The sequence below is a fragment of the Asparagus officinalis genome, chromosome 5 (genome assembly GCF_001876935.1).
Source record: "Asparagus officinalis chromosome 5, Aspof.V1, whole genome shotgun sequence".
Taxonomy (NCBI): domain Eukaryota; kingdom Viridiplantae; phylum Streptophyta; class Magnoliopsida; order Asparagales; family Asparagaceae; genus Asparagus; species Asparagus officinalis.
In genome coordinates this window covers 13,041,070-13,053,327 of record NC_033798.1, presented here as the reverse complement: position 1 = coordinate 13,053,327, position 12,258 = coordinate 13,041,070, and the positions used below count along the sequence as shown (strand labels likewise).

At 35.8% G+C, this 12,258-nt stretch overlaps 1 protein-coding gene across 1 annotated transcript; it reads right to left on the bottom strand.

Moving 5' to 3' along the window:
• LOC109841535 lies at positions 6,347-7,332 on the bottom strand. Its single transcript, XM_020410497.1, has 2 exons — positions 6,792-7,332; positions 6,347-6,687 (listed from the first exon to the last, which is right to left on the bottom strand). Exons 1-2 carry the CDS (start codon positions 7,330-7,332, stop codon positions 6,347-6,349), a joined length of 882 nt encoding a protein of 293 aa, XP_020266086.1.

The window sequence follows — 12,258 nt, the reverse complement described above, 5'->3', positions numbered from 1 at the left end:
TTTTTGCCCTGAACAATTCTCTAAGCCTGTTCATTTCCTGAGGTTGCTAACCTTTCTTTACCCAGATTTTCAGAAATAACTTGAGCTACTTATTTTTGCTTTGGTACCCATCTTTGAGACCTGGGATTTTTTTTGCAGTAATTTGTGTCATGGCCTACAGTTTTGCAACTATTACACCATTTAGGCTTTAGCTCATAAATCACTCTTTGATTAAAAATTTTCCCATTTGGACCATGAATAGGAATATCATCAGGGAGAGGTGAAGGCATATGAACTTCAACTAAGACCCTAGCATAAGCTAACCTTTGCTTATTTGCCATTAGCTTATCTGTAGTAATGGGTCTTCCAATTTGACTGACTATTTTGCTAATAACATTTGAACTCCATAAGTTGAGTCTAAGTCCAGGAAGTTGGATCCATAGAGGGTAAACATTATCTTTAACCTTTTCAATATCCTTATCATTGGTCCAAACCTTCAACAGGAGAGGTCTTGAACCAAAGAACCATGGGCCATTAACAAGAATGTCTTCCATTTCCACTTTGTTTTTGAAGTTAAACAAAAATAAGCCTGGCTTAAGCAAACATATTTCAGGAACAAACCAGTTTGCCCAAACTTTTCTTGCATAATTCTCCATGACTTTGAACTTAACATTTAAACCCATCACATGACCAATTAAAGAAAACTGCCAGTTAGAATTGCCTTCATTCCATTCTTCTTCATTAAATTTCACAAAATCAATAAGTAATATGTTTTTAAGTTGCTATTTTTGCATTCATATTTGTTTTACACTATAAAAGCTCATTGTATAACCATAACATTAGTAAAATATATAAAAAAAGTCTAATAGCTCACTGTATTTGCAAAACCAACTAACTTCTCACAAAATTTTTGCAATACCTAGTAGTTCCCATGCGGACATATGACATAGTTTCTGTAAAAGCTCTCACGATTTTGTGTAGCAGCTAGTTGGGCTCACAAAGACACGACACTACAAAAACTCCAGAAAAATTAGTACTTTTAAGTATAGGTTTTGCATGGGCGTGGACAGGGATATATTTGAATCTATATCGGTGTGAGAGTTTGGAAAACAATGCACATGACTCGCACGTGTGTTCAGAATGCAGTTATTTATAAATTCATTTTAGCTTATGTATTTTCTTTAAGCACGAAAACTGGTATTATAAGATAAGTCCTATATACATTTGCATGAAAACTGGTATTATAAGATAAGTCCTACATACATTTGCATGAGTATACATTTTTTTTGTTGATGTTAAAGCAAATTTATCCTCAATTATGTCAATCTCAAAAATATAAATATTGATTTAGTATATACAACTAATCAGAAGTAATCCTAGTCCTAAAGTAAGAAGGAATTCTTGATGTTAAGGAATTCTTGACGTTGCTGTTTTAGGGGAATGCTCAAGCAAGGAGTATTACATTCAGCTTAAGAATGACTTTTCTCAAGTCTAAGATGAAAAAATTCAATAATATATGATGGTCAAAGTTATGGAAGAACTTAAGAAAAAAACTAAACAGAAGATAACAAACCAATAGAGCCCTTTCTATAGTTACATCTCAACACAAGCTACTAAACTAGCTCACCACAAATCTTTTAATGTACATAATATTCATAACTATTGCTTTGAAACTCTTTTATTGCTTTAAGCTCTTTTGATTTATATAACAGCACATGTATATATAATCCTAATGTAAAAGGCTGGCTACACCAAAACTATTGTTTTGAAACTTAATGAAAAAGCAGCACATACAGCAAAGGTTGTATACATATTCTCTATATATATCCTTCATGCCTATTCTCTTATCATATGCACTACTTTAATTTTAGGCCAATTAGCACTTACATACATTATAGTTTCCCTACCTTGCACTTATATACCCTCACTTATTTTGGTAACACGCTAGCAGATATATATACTCTAAAGTTTCTAAAAGTGCACTTTAATACGTAATTTTGTGAAAACATGAGAATTTTGCTTGGAATTTTCACTTCTAACACTCACAAACTGGCTTTAAATCCTTTAGCTCTTAGTGTTTCCTGAATTTACTATTAAACATACCTCAAGTCTATTTTTAACTTAACCTAATTATATTTTAAAATAGAATTCTAGTGGATTTAGCAGTAAATTTAACAAGTTTTAGGGATTAAAACTTCTAAAATTTCCTTGTGAGTGTCACATGAAAAGATTCAGGGCAAAATTCTCATGTCTGCAAAACAAAAGGTGTGTAGCTTTTAGAAACTTCATGGTATTTAACTGCAACCAAAAACAAATGAGGATATATAAGTGCAAAATAAGGAAAACTATAAGATATTTAAGCAATAATTAGGCTCAATTATAGGCAGCAACTAAAGAGAGCAAGAACGTGCCATGCACGTGCCCTCCTCAGTCCTCACTAGCATATAATACATCAACAACATGCTAAGATGTGCATTTAAAACCAAATCATTTCATCTCATATGATATCAGAGCCACTTATGACTAGCTATCATTTTCTCCCTTCCTTTCGTTGATGTATTCTTTCTCTTTCATCATTGATGTATTCTTATTTTGTATCATGATCTTTGCTACTTTATCTCTTGTTCACACTCTTCTATTTAAACATCTCTTTAAATGATTTCGTTGAAACTCAATAATGATTGTGAGTTCAATTTCTTCTATCATTTGGTTTCCTACTTATTAGATAATAAGTTGATATCTCTTCCATTGTTGATTGGAGTACCTTGCAACTTCCACCAATATCATCGACCTCATTAAGCTCCACCTAAAATACCTGCCATAATTGGGTTGATTGTTGGATCGAATCAAAACTGACACGACGGATACACACACACACACAATCGATAGATAGGAGATAAAGAACTGGAAAACTAACTTTTTTCATTGATGGGAGAGTTAACTTAACAACAAACACTAACTACAACTTATAACTAATTTGTGACTTTGTTGTGATCCGAAAAAACAGGCCACTACCTCACATGACTCGTTCCACTAACACCTAATTCAGAAATTTAAGGTAACTATCTAAGCTAATCTTGAATAATCAAAAAAAATTTTAACGTGATTAACTCAACATTCACCCCCTTAATCACGTTGTACTTCCTTCACATCCTTCAAACTGATCTTCTCTCGCAACTTAACAAATCTTTGTCGACCAAGTGGCTTTGTTAGGATGTCGGCCAGTTGATCTTCTATTCTAACATATTCCACACCAATTTCTTCCTTCTGAACACAGTCACGAATGAAATGATACTTAGTATCAATGTGTTTACTTCTGTTGTGATGCACATGATTCTTCGTGAGAGTAATGGCTGACTTGTTATCTACATTGATGATAGCTTTGACAGGTTCGTTGCCCTTTAACTCACTCAACAAACACCCAAGCCAAACTCCCTGGCATGCCGCTGCTGTTGCGGCCATGTACTCAACTTCACATGAGGAGAGTGCCACTACTCTCTACTTCTGTGATAGCAAAATCACAGGATTTCCACCAAGGAAGTAGATAACCCTCGTTGTGCTTTTTCGATCATCGATGTCGCCAGCCAAGTCATTGTCGCTGTACCCATTCAAGTATTCCCCCAAATGCTTCTTCCTGTCATAACAACACCCAAAGTTTAGAGTGCCACGCACATAGTATTTGCTTCACAGCAGACATGTGAATCGTTGTAGGCGCTTCCATGTATCGACTCATCACTCCAACTAAGTAGGCTAAATCAGGTCTTGTGTTAACTAGGTATCTCAGACTCCATATGACACTTCTATACAGAAATGCATCAACTGGGGGACTGACGTTTACTTTACTCATTTTAAGTCTCGACTCCATGGGGATTTGACAAGAATTGCATTCGGCCATCCCAATATTCTCAAGTTTCTTTAGGGCGTATACTGACTGAGACAATGTGATGGAATGTGAATCTTGCTTCACTTTAATGCCCAGGTAGTAGCTTAATAATCCAAGATCACTCATATCAAACAGCCTCTTCATCTGTTCTTTGAACTTTGCAATGTGTTCGATACTTGACCCAGTGATAATAAGATCATCTACATAAACACCAATCACTTGGATTTCACCCCCCAGTTATTTCTTATACACAGCATGCTCCATAGGACACTTGATGAACCCCAGTGACTGTAAGTACTTATCAAGCTTCGAATTCCATGCTCGAGGTGCTTGACGCAGTCTATATAATGCCTTCTTCAGCCTCAACACTTGTCCCTCATGGCCTTTGGCTTCGAATCCTACTGGTTGTGCTATATAATGCCTTCTTCAGCCTCAACACTTGTCCCTCATGGCCTTTGGCTTCGAATCCTACTGGTTGTGCTACATACACCTCTTCCTCTAGCTAACACTTGTCCCTCATGGCCTTTGGCTTCGAATCCTACTGGTTGTGCTACATACACCTCTTCCTCTAGCTCTCCGTTCAGAAATGCAGATTTTATATCCATGTGATATATTTCCCAGTTCTCCTGTGCTGCCAAAGCAATTAAGAGCCTTATAGTTTCTAATCGTGGAACCGGAGTAAACACTTCATTAAAATCCACTCTTAGTTTTTGTACATACCCCTTTGCCACGAGTCGAGATTTATGTTTTACTATCTCTCCTCCAGGATTTTTCTTCACCTTATACACCCATTTCAAGCCAATAGCACGGTGCTTCTTCAAAAGTTGCAGGTTCTTCTATAGACAAGAAGCATAGCCCTGCTTCCTCGTCCATCTCAACTGTGTCATTGTACACGTCTTGTAGAGAATGATATTTACGAGGCCTCTCCGAGCTTGTTGATTGTTCTCCAATATCTTATGCATGATTATGTTTCGAGGGAGTGTGAGGCGCAGTCGCACCCCCAGAAAATTGCTCGATTGCTTGCTCATCCAAATTTTGTGCGCCTTCACCCTTCTCAGATTCATAATGCACGGTGAACACATCACGGGAATAAACTCCAGAGTCTTCTCCTCCTTGTATATTCTCCCAATTCCACTCCTTATCCTCTTCAAATATTGTGTCCCTGCTTACTCTCAACTTCTTTGAGTTAGGATCATAGACTCTGTAGGCTTTTGACCCTGGCTCATACCCCAGAAACACCATTGGCATACTCCTGTCATCTAACTTCTTTGTGTGTGGTTTTGTGATTTTCACGTGCACCAAACTACCAAACACTCTCATGTGATGTACCTTAGGTTTATGGCCAGTCCATTTCTCGTAAGGTGTTACGCCTTCGACACTCTTTGTTGGAGCTCTATTGAGTATATACACTGTTGTCTTCACTGCTTCATTTCAGAATTTAGATGGAACGTGTTTACTTTTCAGTAGGCTTCGAGCCATACCCACAACAGTTTGATTCCTCCGTTCGATGACACCATTTTTCTGAGGGGAATATGGTGCTGTGAGGTATCTTTTGATGCCCAGCTGCTCACAATATTCATTGAATGCAATGTTTGTAAACTCACCACCCCTATCTGTCCACAGGGCTTGGAGCTTTGAATTTGATTCCATTTCTGCTCCTGCCTTTATCTTCTTGAAAGCAGCTAATGCTTCATCCTTGCTTCTTAAAATCTTGACCCACATGTATCTGCTGAAGTCATCTACAATCAGCATGAAATACTTATTGCCTCCTAGAGTCGTCAGAGAAATTGGATCGCACAGGTCACAATGCACAAGTTGAAGCGGTCTATTAGCCCGAAAGCTTGAGTTATGGGGAAATAGTGTGCAATGTTGTTTTCCCACCACACACCCATCACACACTTGCATTACATGATCAATGACAGGCATTCCTGTCACCATTCCCTTCTTCGTCATGTTCCTCAATGCCTGGAAGTTTAAATGGTCATAACGGGCATGCCACAGCCATTCAACTTCAGTTAACTTCCCCATTAAACACACAGAGTGAGTTGTTTTCAAATTTAGGATATACAATCTATTCCTTGATCTTCTTACTCTCGCCTGCAGCTTTCTAGCTCTATCATACACCAGCAGACATCCACCTTCTATTACAGTTTTGCATCCATTCTCATCCAATTGGCCTAGACTTACTATATTGCTACGCAGTCTAGGTATGAAATAAACACTTGTAAAGAGTCGATGCTCACCATTTTGACACTGAAACATTACAGTGCCTTTTCCTCAAATGTTCACAACCAAACCATCGCCAAACTTGACTTTGCCAGTTACAGTTTCATCCAGTTCTGAGAACCACTCCTTGCAGCCCGTCATGTGGTTGCTTGCTCCAGTGTCGAGAAACCAACCAGTGTTCTCATACACCACCTGTTCTCCTTCGTTCAACTTTGGCTTCACTTTCTCCTCATAGAGCATCACTTCCTCTGTTGTCAGCTACCTATCATTCTCACACTCACAAACTTCCATCGCCAAGAGAGCTGGTTTATCATCATCCTCTTGTGCCTCCACAAAGTGAACTTTCTCACCCTTCTCTTTAGTTCGACATTCCGAGGCAAAATGTCCAAAATTTTGACAATTGTAGCATTTCACCTTAGTCTTGTCAAATCTCCTCTCACGATAATTTGAATCATTTCCTCGACCACCTCGATTATGACCACGACCATAGTTGCGGCCACACCCTCGTCCGCGATCACAACTGGCACCAGCTCTTCGTCCTTTAGATGAACCTGAGGAGCTTTCTCTATCTCCGTTTGCTTCTTTCCCTTTCCACTTCGCTACAGGACGTGCTCTTCTTCATTTTCACCGAAACCCCACAATCGTTCTTCATGGGTCTTAAGCGATCCGATGACCTCCTCCACTGTCATCGACTTGAGATTACCAAATTGCTCAATTGTGGATGCAATCACAACACGAAGGAGTTTCTTTACGACATAGGCCTCATCTACTTTGTTGCCCAATGCACGAATCTTGTTGACAATTGTGGTCAGCTTTGCAGTAAAATCATCCACTATCTCCGCTTCACGCATGCGAAGACCCTCAAACTCACTTCTCAAAGTCTGAATTTTTGCCTCCTTGACGCGCTCAGCGCCCATGTGCATTGTCTTCAACATCTCCCATGCCTCCTTGGTCGTCTCCTTCTCAGCCAACACGAGAAGTGTTTCCTCACTGATGGCTTGATAGATGGCAGCAAGAGCCATCTGATCTTTCCGCGTCTCTACCTCATCATTGGGGTCAGTGGGCTCAATGGCGTCCCATACGCCTTGTGCACGTATATACACCTTCATCTTGAGCGCCCATGCGGAGTAGTTGCTCTTCGTGAGCAGCGGGTAATGAAGAGAGACTGTCCCTTCTCTTCCGGTTGTCTTCAACGTCACTATGTTGCCAGTTCTGCTGCTCGATGGTGTTGTATCTGCCGGCATAATCTTTGGTATCCAATCCCAACCAGGCTCTGATACCAAATGTTGGATCGCATCAAAACTGACACGACGGATACACACACACAATCGAGAGATAGGAGATAAAGAACTGGAAAACTAACTTTTTTTCGTTGATGGGAGAGTTAACTTAACAACAAACACTAACTACAACTTATAACTAATTTGTGACTTTGTTGTGACCCGAAAAAACAGGCCACTACCTCACATGACTCGTTCCACTAACACCTAATTCAGAAATTTAAGATAACTACCTTAGCTAATCTTGAATAATCAAAAACAATTTTAACGTGATTAACTCAACATTCACCCCCTTAATCACGTTGTACTTCTTTTGAAAATGGCTCTTTGCACCCATTTCTAGCACAAGGTTCCACAAACTAGAGCTTAATTAACAGATATAAAAATAGGCTCTCTATTTTCGACAATCCCAAGAGAAATAAGAGTCTCACCGACACTCAAACAATAATGAATCATCCTAACCACGATAACTTGCACCTAGTTTATGATCCATTCAGGTCTTCCATCTAAACAAGATCTCTTGCTCATTATTCCAATCACACATATATAGCTTACTTCTCAAGTACAAGTGATGACGTAAGAAGCACACTCCTTCTACAGATCAACTTATTCCATCTACTAATATTATTATCATGAAAAACTATCAAGTGGGTCATTTCATAGTTGAACAATAGCAACGCTCAAATCGAAGTATATGGCCGTGGTTGCCAATTCCATGGCCAGGGTCACGGTGGAGGTCAAGGCTCCAGCCGTAGCTTAGTCCAAATGTTCAAATAGTGAGATACACATAATTTGTTGTTTACATATCATTCTATTGGTTTGTTGTCACCTTTGCAGAGAACCAACAGCAACCTAGATCTGGATTAGCCTTCATATAGCTTCCAATTCTGGCCACTCACTAGATTAAAATTGATATCCGTACTATATGTTGTGCAAAGCTAAAAACTTTTTGTTCATTTTGAAGACTATGATGTCAAGTAGACCTTTATTGGTAGCGGAGTAAGTCTACGTCTCGTCTCATTCATACCTCTACTAGCTTATTGACTTTGTCTTTCATGTTCTCTCTGTTAAAAAAAGAATATATGCTCTCTCTCTCTCTCTCATTCATACCTATACTAGCTTATTGACTTTGTCTTTCAAGTTCTCTCAGTTAAAAAAAGAATATTCTCTCTGTCTATCTCTCACTCAATTTTGTCGTGATGGAAATTTTCCCTTATTTTTGAATCCTCTGGCTTCCTAATCCAGGACAACAACATGAGGAATTTGATTGTCCACAGACCACTTAAGAAGGTCATGTATCACCTTGGCTTACTACTCTAGGACAACAACATGATGAATTCGATCCGCAATTCTCTCATGTCAAAACTTTCGATTTCCTCTTTTACACTCTCAATTTTTTTATAACTCATAATTATATCATTATTTATAAAGCCAATGATCCACAACTTCGCATTAACTATGCACCTCTTCAATTTCTCAAATTATTTGGTCATTCACTTAAATGCATTAATAATTTATAATGATAACAAAATTCATAAATATATAATAATTTATTATAAACAATTATTAATTATATAAAATAGTGAAAATTATTTATTTAATATATTATTCATAAATATATGATAATTCATTATAAAGAATTATTAATTGTAATAAAATATTAAAAAATAATTATTTAATATATTATTGTGCACAATTATAATTACGAATTATAGTATAAATAGGGATTATTTCTTTATGTTGTAAAGAATATTACCTTGTTCGATAATTAATATCGTCTTAGTAATAAAAATTTAGACTTTATAAATCAAAAATATTTTTATTTTGGAAAATTAATTTATATAAAAATGTTTGGATCCTTGAAGTTTATGAGACATATATATAAAGAATTATTAATTGTAATAAAATAGTAAAATTATTTATTTAATAAATTATTGTACATAATTATAATTATTAATAATAGTATAAATAGGGATTGATTCTTTATGTTGTAAGGAATATTACCCTTTCTGACATTATAATATCAGATTAGTAAAAAAATTGGATTTTATGAATTAAAAATACTTTTATTTAGGAAAATTACTTTATATAAAAATATTGGATCCTTAAAATTAATAAGACATGCACTTTTTGTTGGAAAGTAAATGTTTCATAAATTTCAAAGGTCCAATATATTTATATAAAGTATATTTTCCCTAAATAATAATATTTTTAATTTATACCACCCAATTTTTTATTACTAAGATGATATTAATTATTGAACAAGGTAATATTGTTTACAATATAAAGTCATATAATATTAAAAATTATTGCCATTATTTAATAGATACTGTAATAAAATATGTACATAATAGAAATATTTAATAATATAAATAATTTAATTATTTCAAAAGTGTTACTTAAACTAATGATTACATTATTAGTTAATAATTATACTCTTAATTAAACTTTTTAATAACATAATAATAAGCAAATTTAAATAACTATTAAATGTATGTTAATAATAGTTTAAGTACTAAAAATAGTATAACTTAAAATTTTCAATCATAGTGTAATAAAATAACTTTGTAAAATGTTTATATATAATTTATTAAATATATAATATTAAATACAAATAATGTCCACATGCAAAGCACGTGAATTATACTAGTTTAGATAAAATGGTCAAAAACAGAAACTTAATGAAACTTTCTGAATTATGTTCAACCGTAGATTTTAGCACATTACCTACATAAAAAATCCCCAACTAATAAGTAAAGAAACAAAACCATATTGCTAAAAATGGCATCGTATCCTTCTCACAATCTCACTGGCGCTATAGACTCTAAAACTAGCTCTCTTAGCTAAGGTTCTCCTCAAATTATTACCATTTCTTTACAGATTTTGGTAAAACAGCTAAAATAGAACCTACACGAGACTTGCAATACTAGATTCAGCCACAAAATTTAGCAAATGATCAATAATTAAGCAAAAAATACAAACTCACCAGGCTTGAAGAAAATCGACAACCCAAAGTCAATAGCCTTCAGCGGTGAACTCTCCTTTTTATTCACAAACAAAAAGTTCCCCGACTTTAGATCCCTATGAATCACCCCATTCCTATAATACAGTTGTTGGGAAAAACCCGGGACCCAATAGAGCAAGGTCTCAGCGAATAGTAGAGTAGAAATAATAAAAAAACACAAATATTACATGAAAAATCCCCTAAATAAATTTGGGGTAAAACCACAGGCAATGATAGAAGAATCCACTATGAGGAAAATTTTTAGAGTTACAATCTTTTTTTACAAGGAGAAACTCTCTCTATTTTTCTCTCTCTCTCTCTCTTCTATATGCGGAGTTGTTTCTAGGATGGATTTTTCCTGAAGAGTTTTAGGTCTATTTATAGCGGCTGAGAAAAACACTATTTTTAATTTTATAATATTTTTTCTTTTACTGTGCCAAACTTTCGGTGCCTGCTTTTTAACTTTGGGTGCATTTATTTTTGTGGGACCCGCCACCTTTTTGTTTGTCCACAATTGCTGCTGTGAACAATTTGCCACTGATAATCTCCCACTTGAAGATTTGATCGAGTATCAATCATATATTCACATTATTATTTCTATCTTGTCATCTTCATGTTGCTCATGTCTCCGACAGACCACAAGAGGATCGACACCAAATAAATTTATCAATGTTGACTTCTTTTGTAAAAAAGCCTGTTAGGTTGTCTTTGGTGTGAATTTTCTGTATATCCACTATTTCTTCTTCCACTTTCTCACGAACGACACTGAACTCGAATGTGTTTTGTCTTTGAATGAAAAGCTAGATTTTTTTGCTAAATACAAAGCACTCTGACTATCACAAAAGAGAGAAACCTTCTTTTGTTCATGCCCGAGTTTCCTCAGCACCATCTTCAACTATATCGCCTCTTTACTAGCTTGTGTAGCTGCTACATATTCTGCTTTTGTTGTTGAAGTAGCCACAACTGACTACAGTTTTGAAATCCAGCTTACAGCTCCGCCAGCAAGTGCAAACACATAGCTTTTTGTGGATTTTCTATTATCATGATCACCTGCATAATTAGAATCGATATATCCATTGACAATAAAATCTGATCCCCTATAACATAATGTAATATTTAAGGTTCCCTTAATGTATCTTAGGACCCTATTTATAGCATTCCTATGTTCTTTATCACGATTCGCCATGCATCGACTAACAACTCTCACTGCTTGTACAATGCCTGGTCTTGTACAAATCATAGCGAACACTAAACTTCCTACTGCTGATGCATACGGTACTGAAGACATCTCTATCCTCCCTTCTTCACTGCTAGAACTCATAGTGAAGGATAACTTGAAATCAACAGGAAGTAGGATAGAAATTGACTTACAATATTGCATGTTAAAGCGTCATAAGATTTTCTTCAAATAATTATTTTGAGAAAGCCAGATCTTTCTATTAATTCTGTCTCAGTAAATTTGCATCCCTAGAATCTTGTTTGCAGATCCTAAGTCCTTCATTTCAAATTTCCTAGCCAATTGTGCATTTAATTCTTTGATACGATCTTTATTGGGGCCTAAAACTAACATGTCGTCAACATACAACAATAAGATAACAAAGTTACTTTCATCAAACCTCTTGAAATATGCACAAGGGTATGAATTAAGTCTGTTGTATCCAAAGCTTATGATGAATGAATCAAATCTCTTCTACTAACACCTCGGCACCTGCTTTAGAGCGTACAAAGATTTGTTCAATCTACAAACCAAGTTCTCTATTCCTTTTTCTTCGAAAGCTTCTAGTTGATGATTTATCAACAGAAGTCGTTGATGATTTATAGACCAAGAAGAAACATTCGTCGGCCAGCTAGATATAACGATGTCATGGTTGCATATGCTTTATCAG

Coding starts and splice junctions, on each gene's coding strand:
- LOC109841535 (XM_020410497.1), bottom strand. CDS start 7,332: ATGCCGGCAGATACAACACCATCGAGCAGCAGAACTGGCAACATAGTG. Junction 6,688..6,791: donor ATCCACAATTGAGCAATTTG/GTAATCTCAAGT, acceptor CACGTCCTGTAG/CGAAGTGGAAAGGGAAAGAA.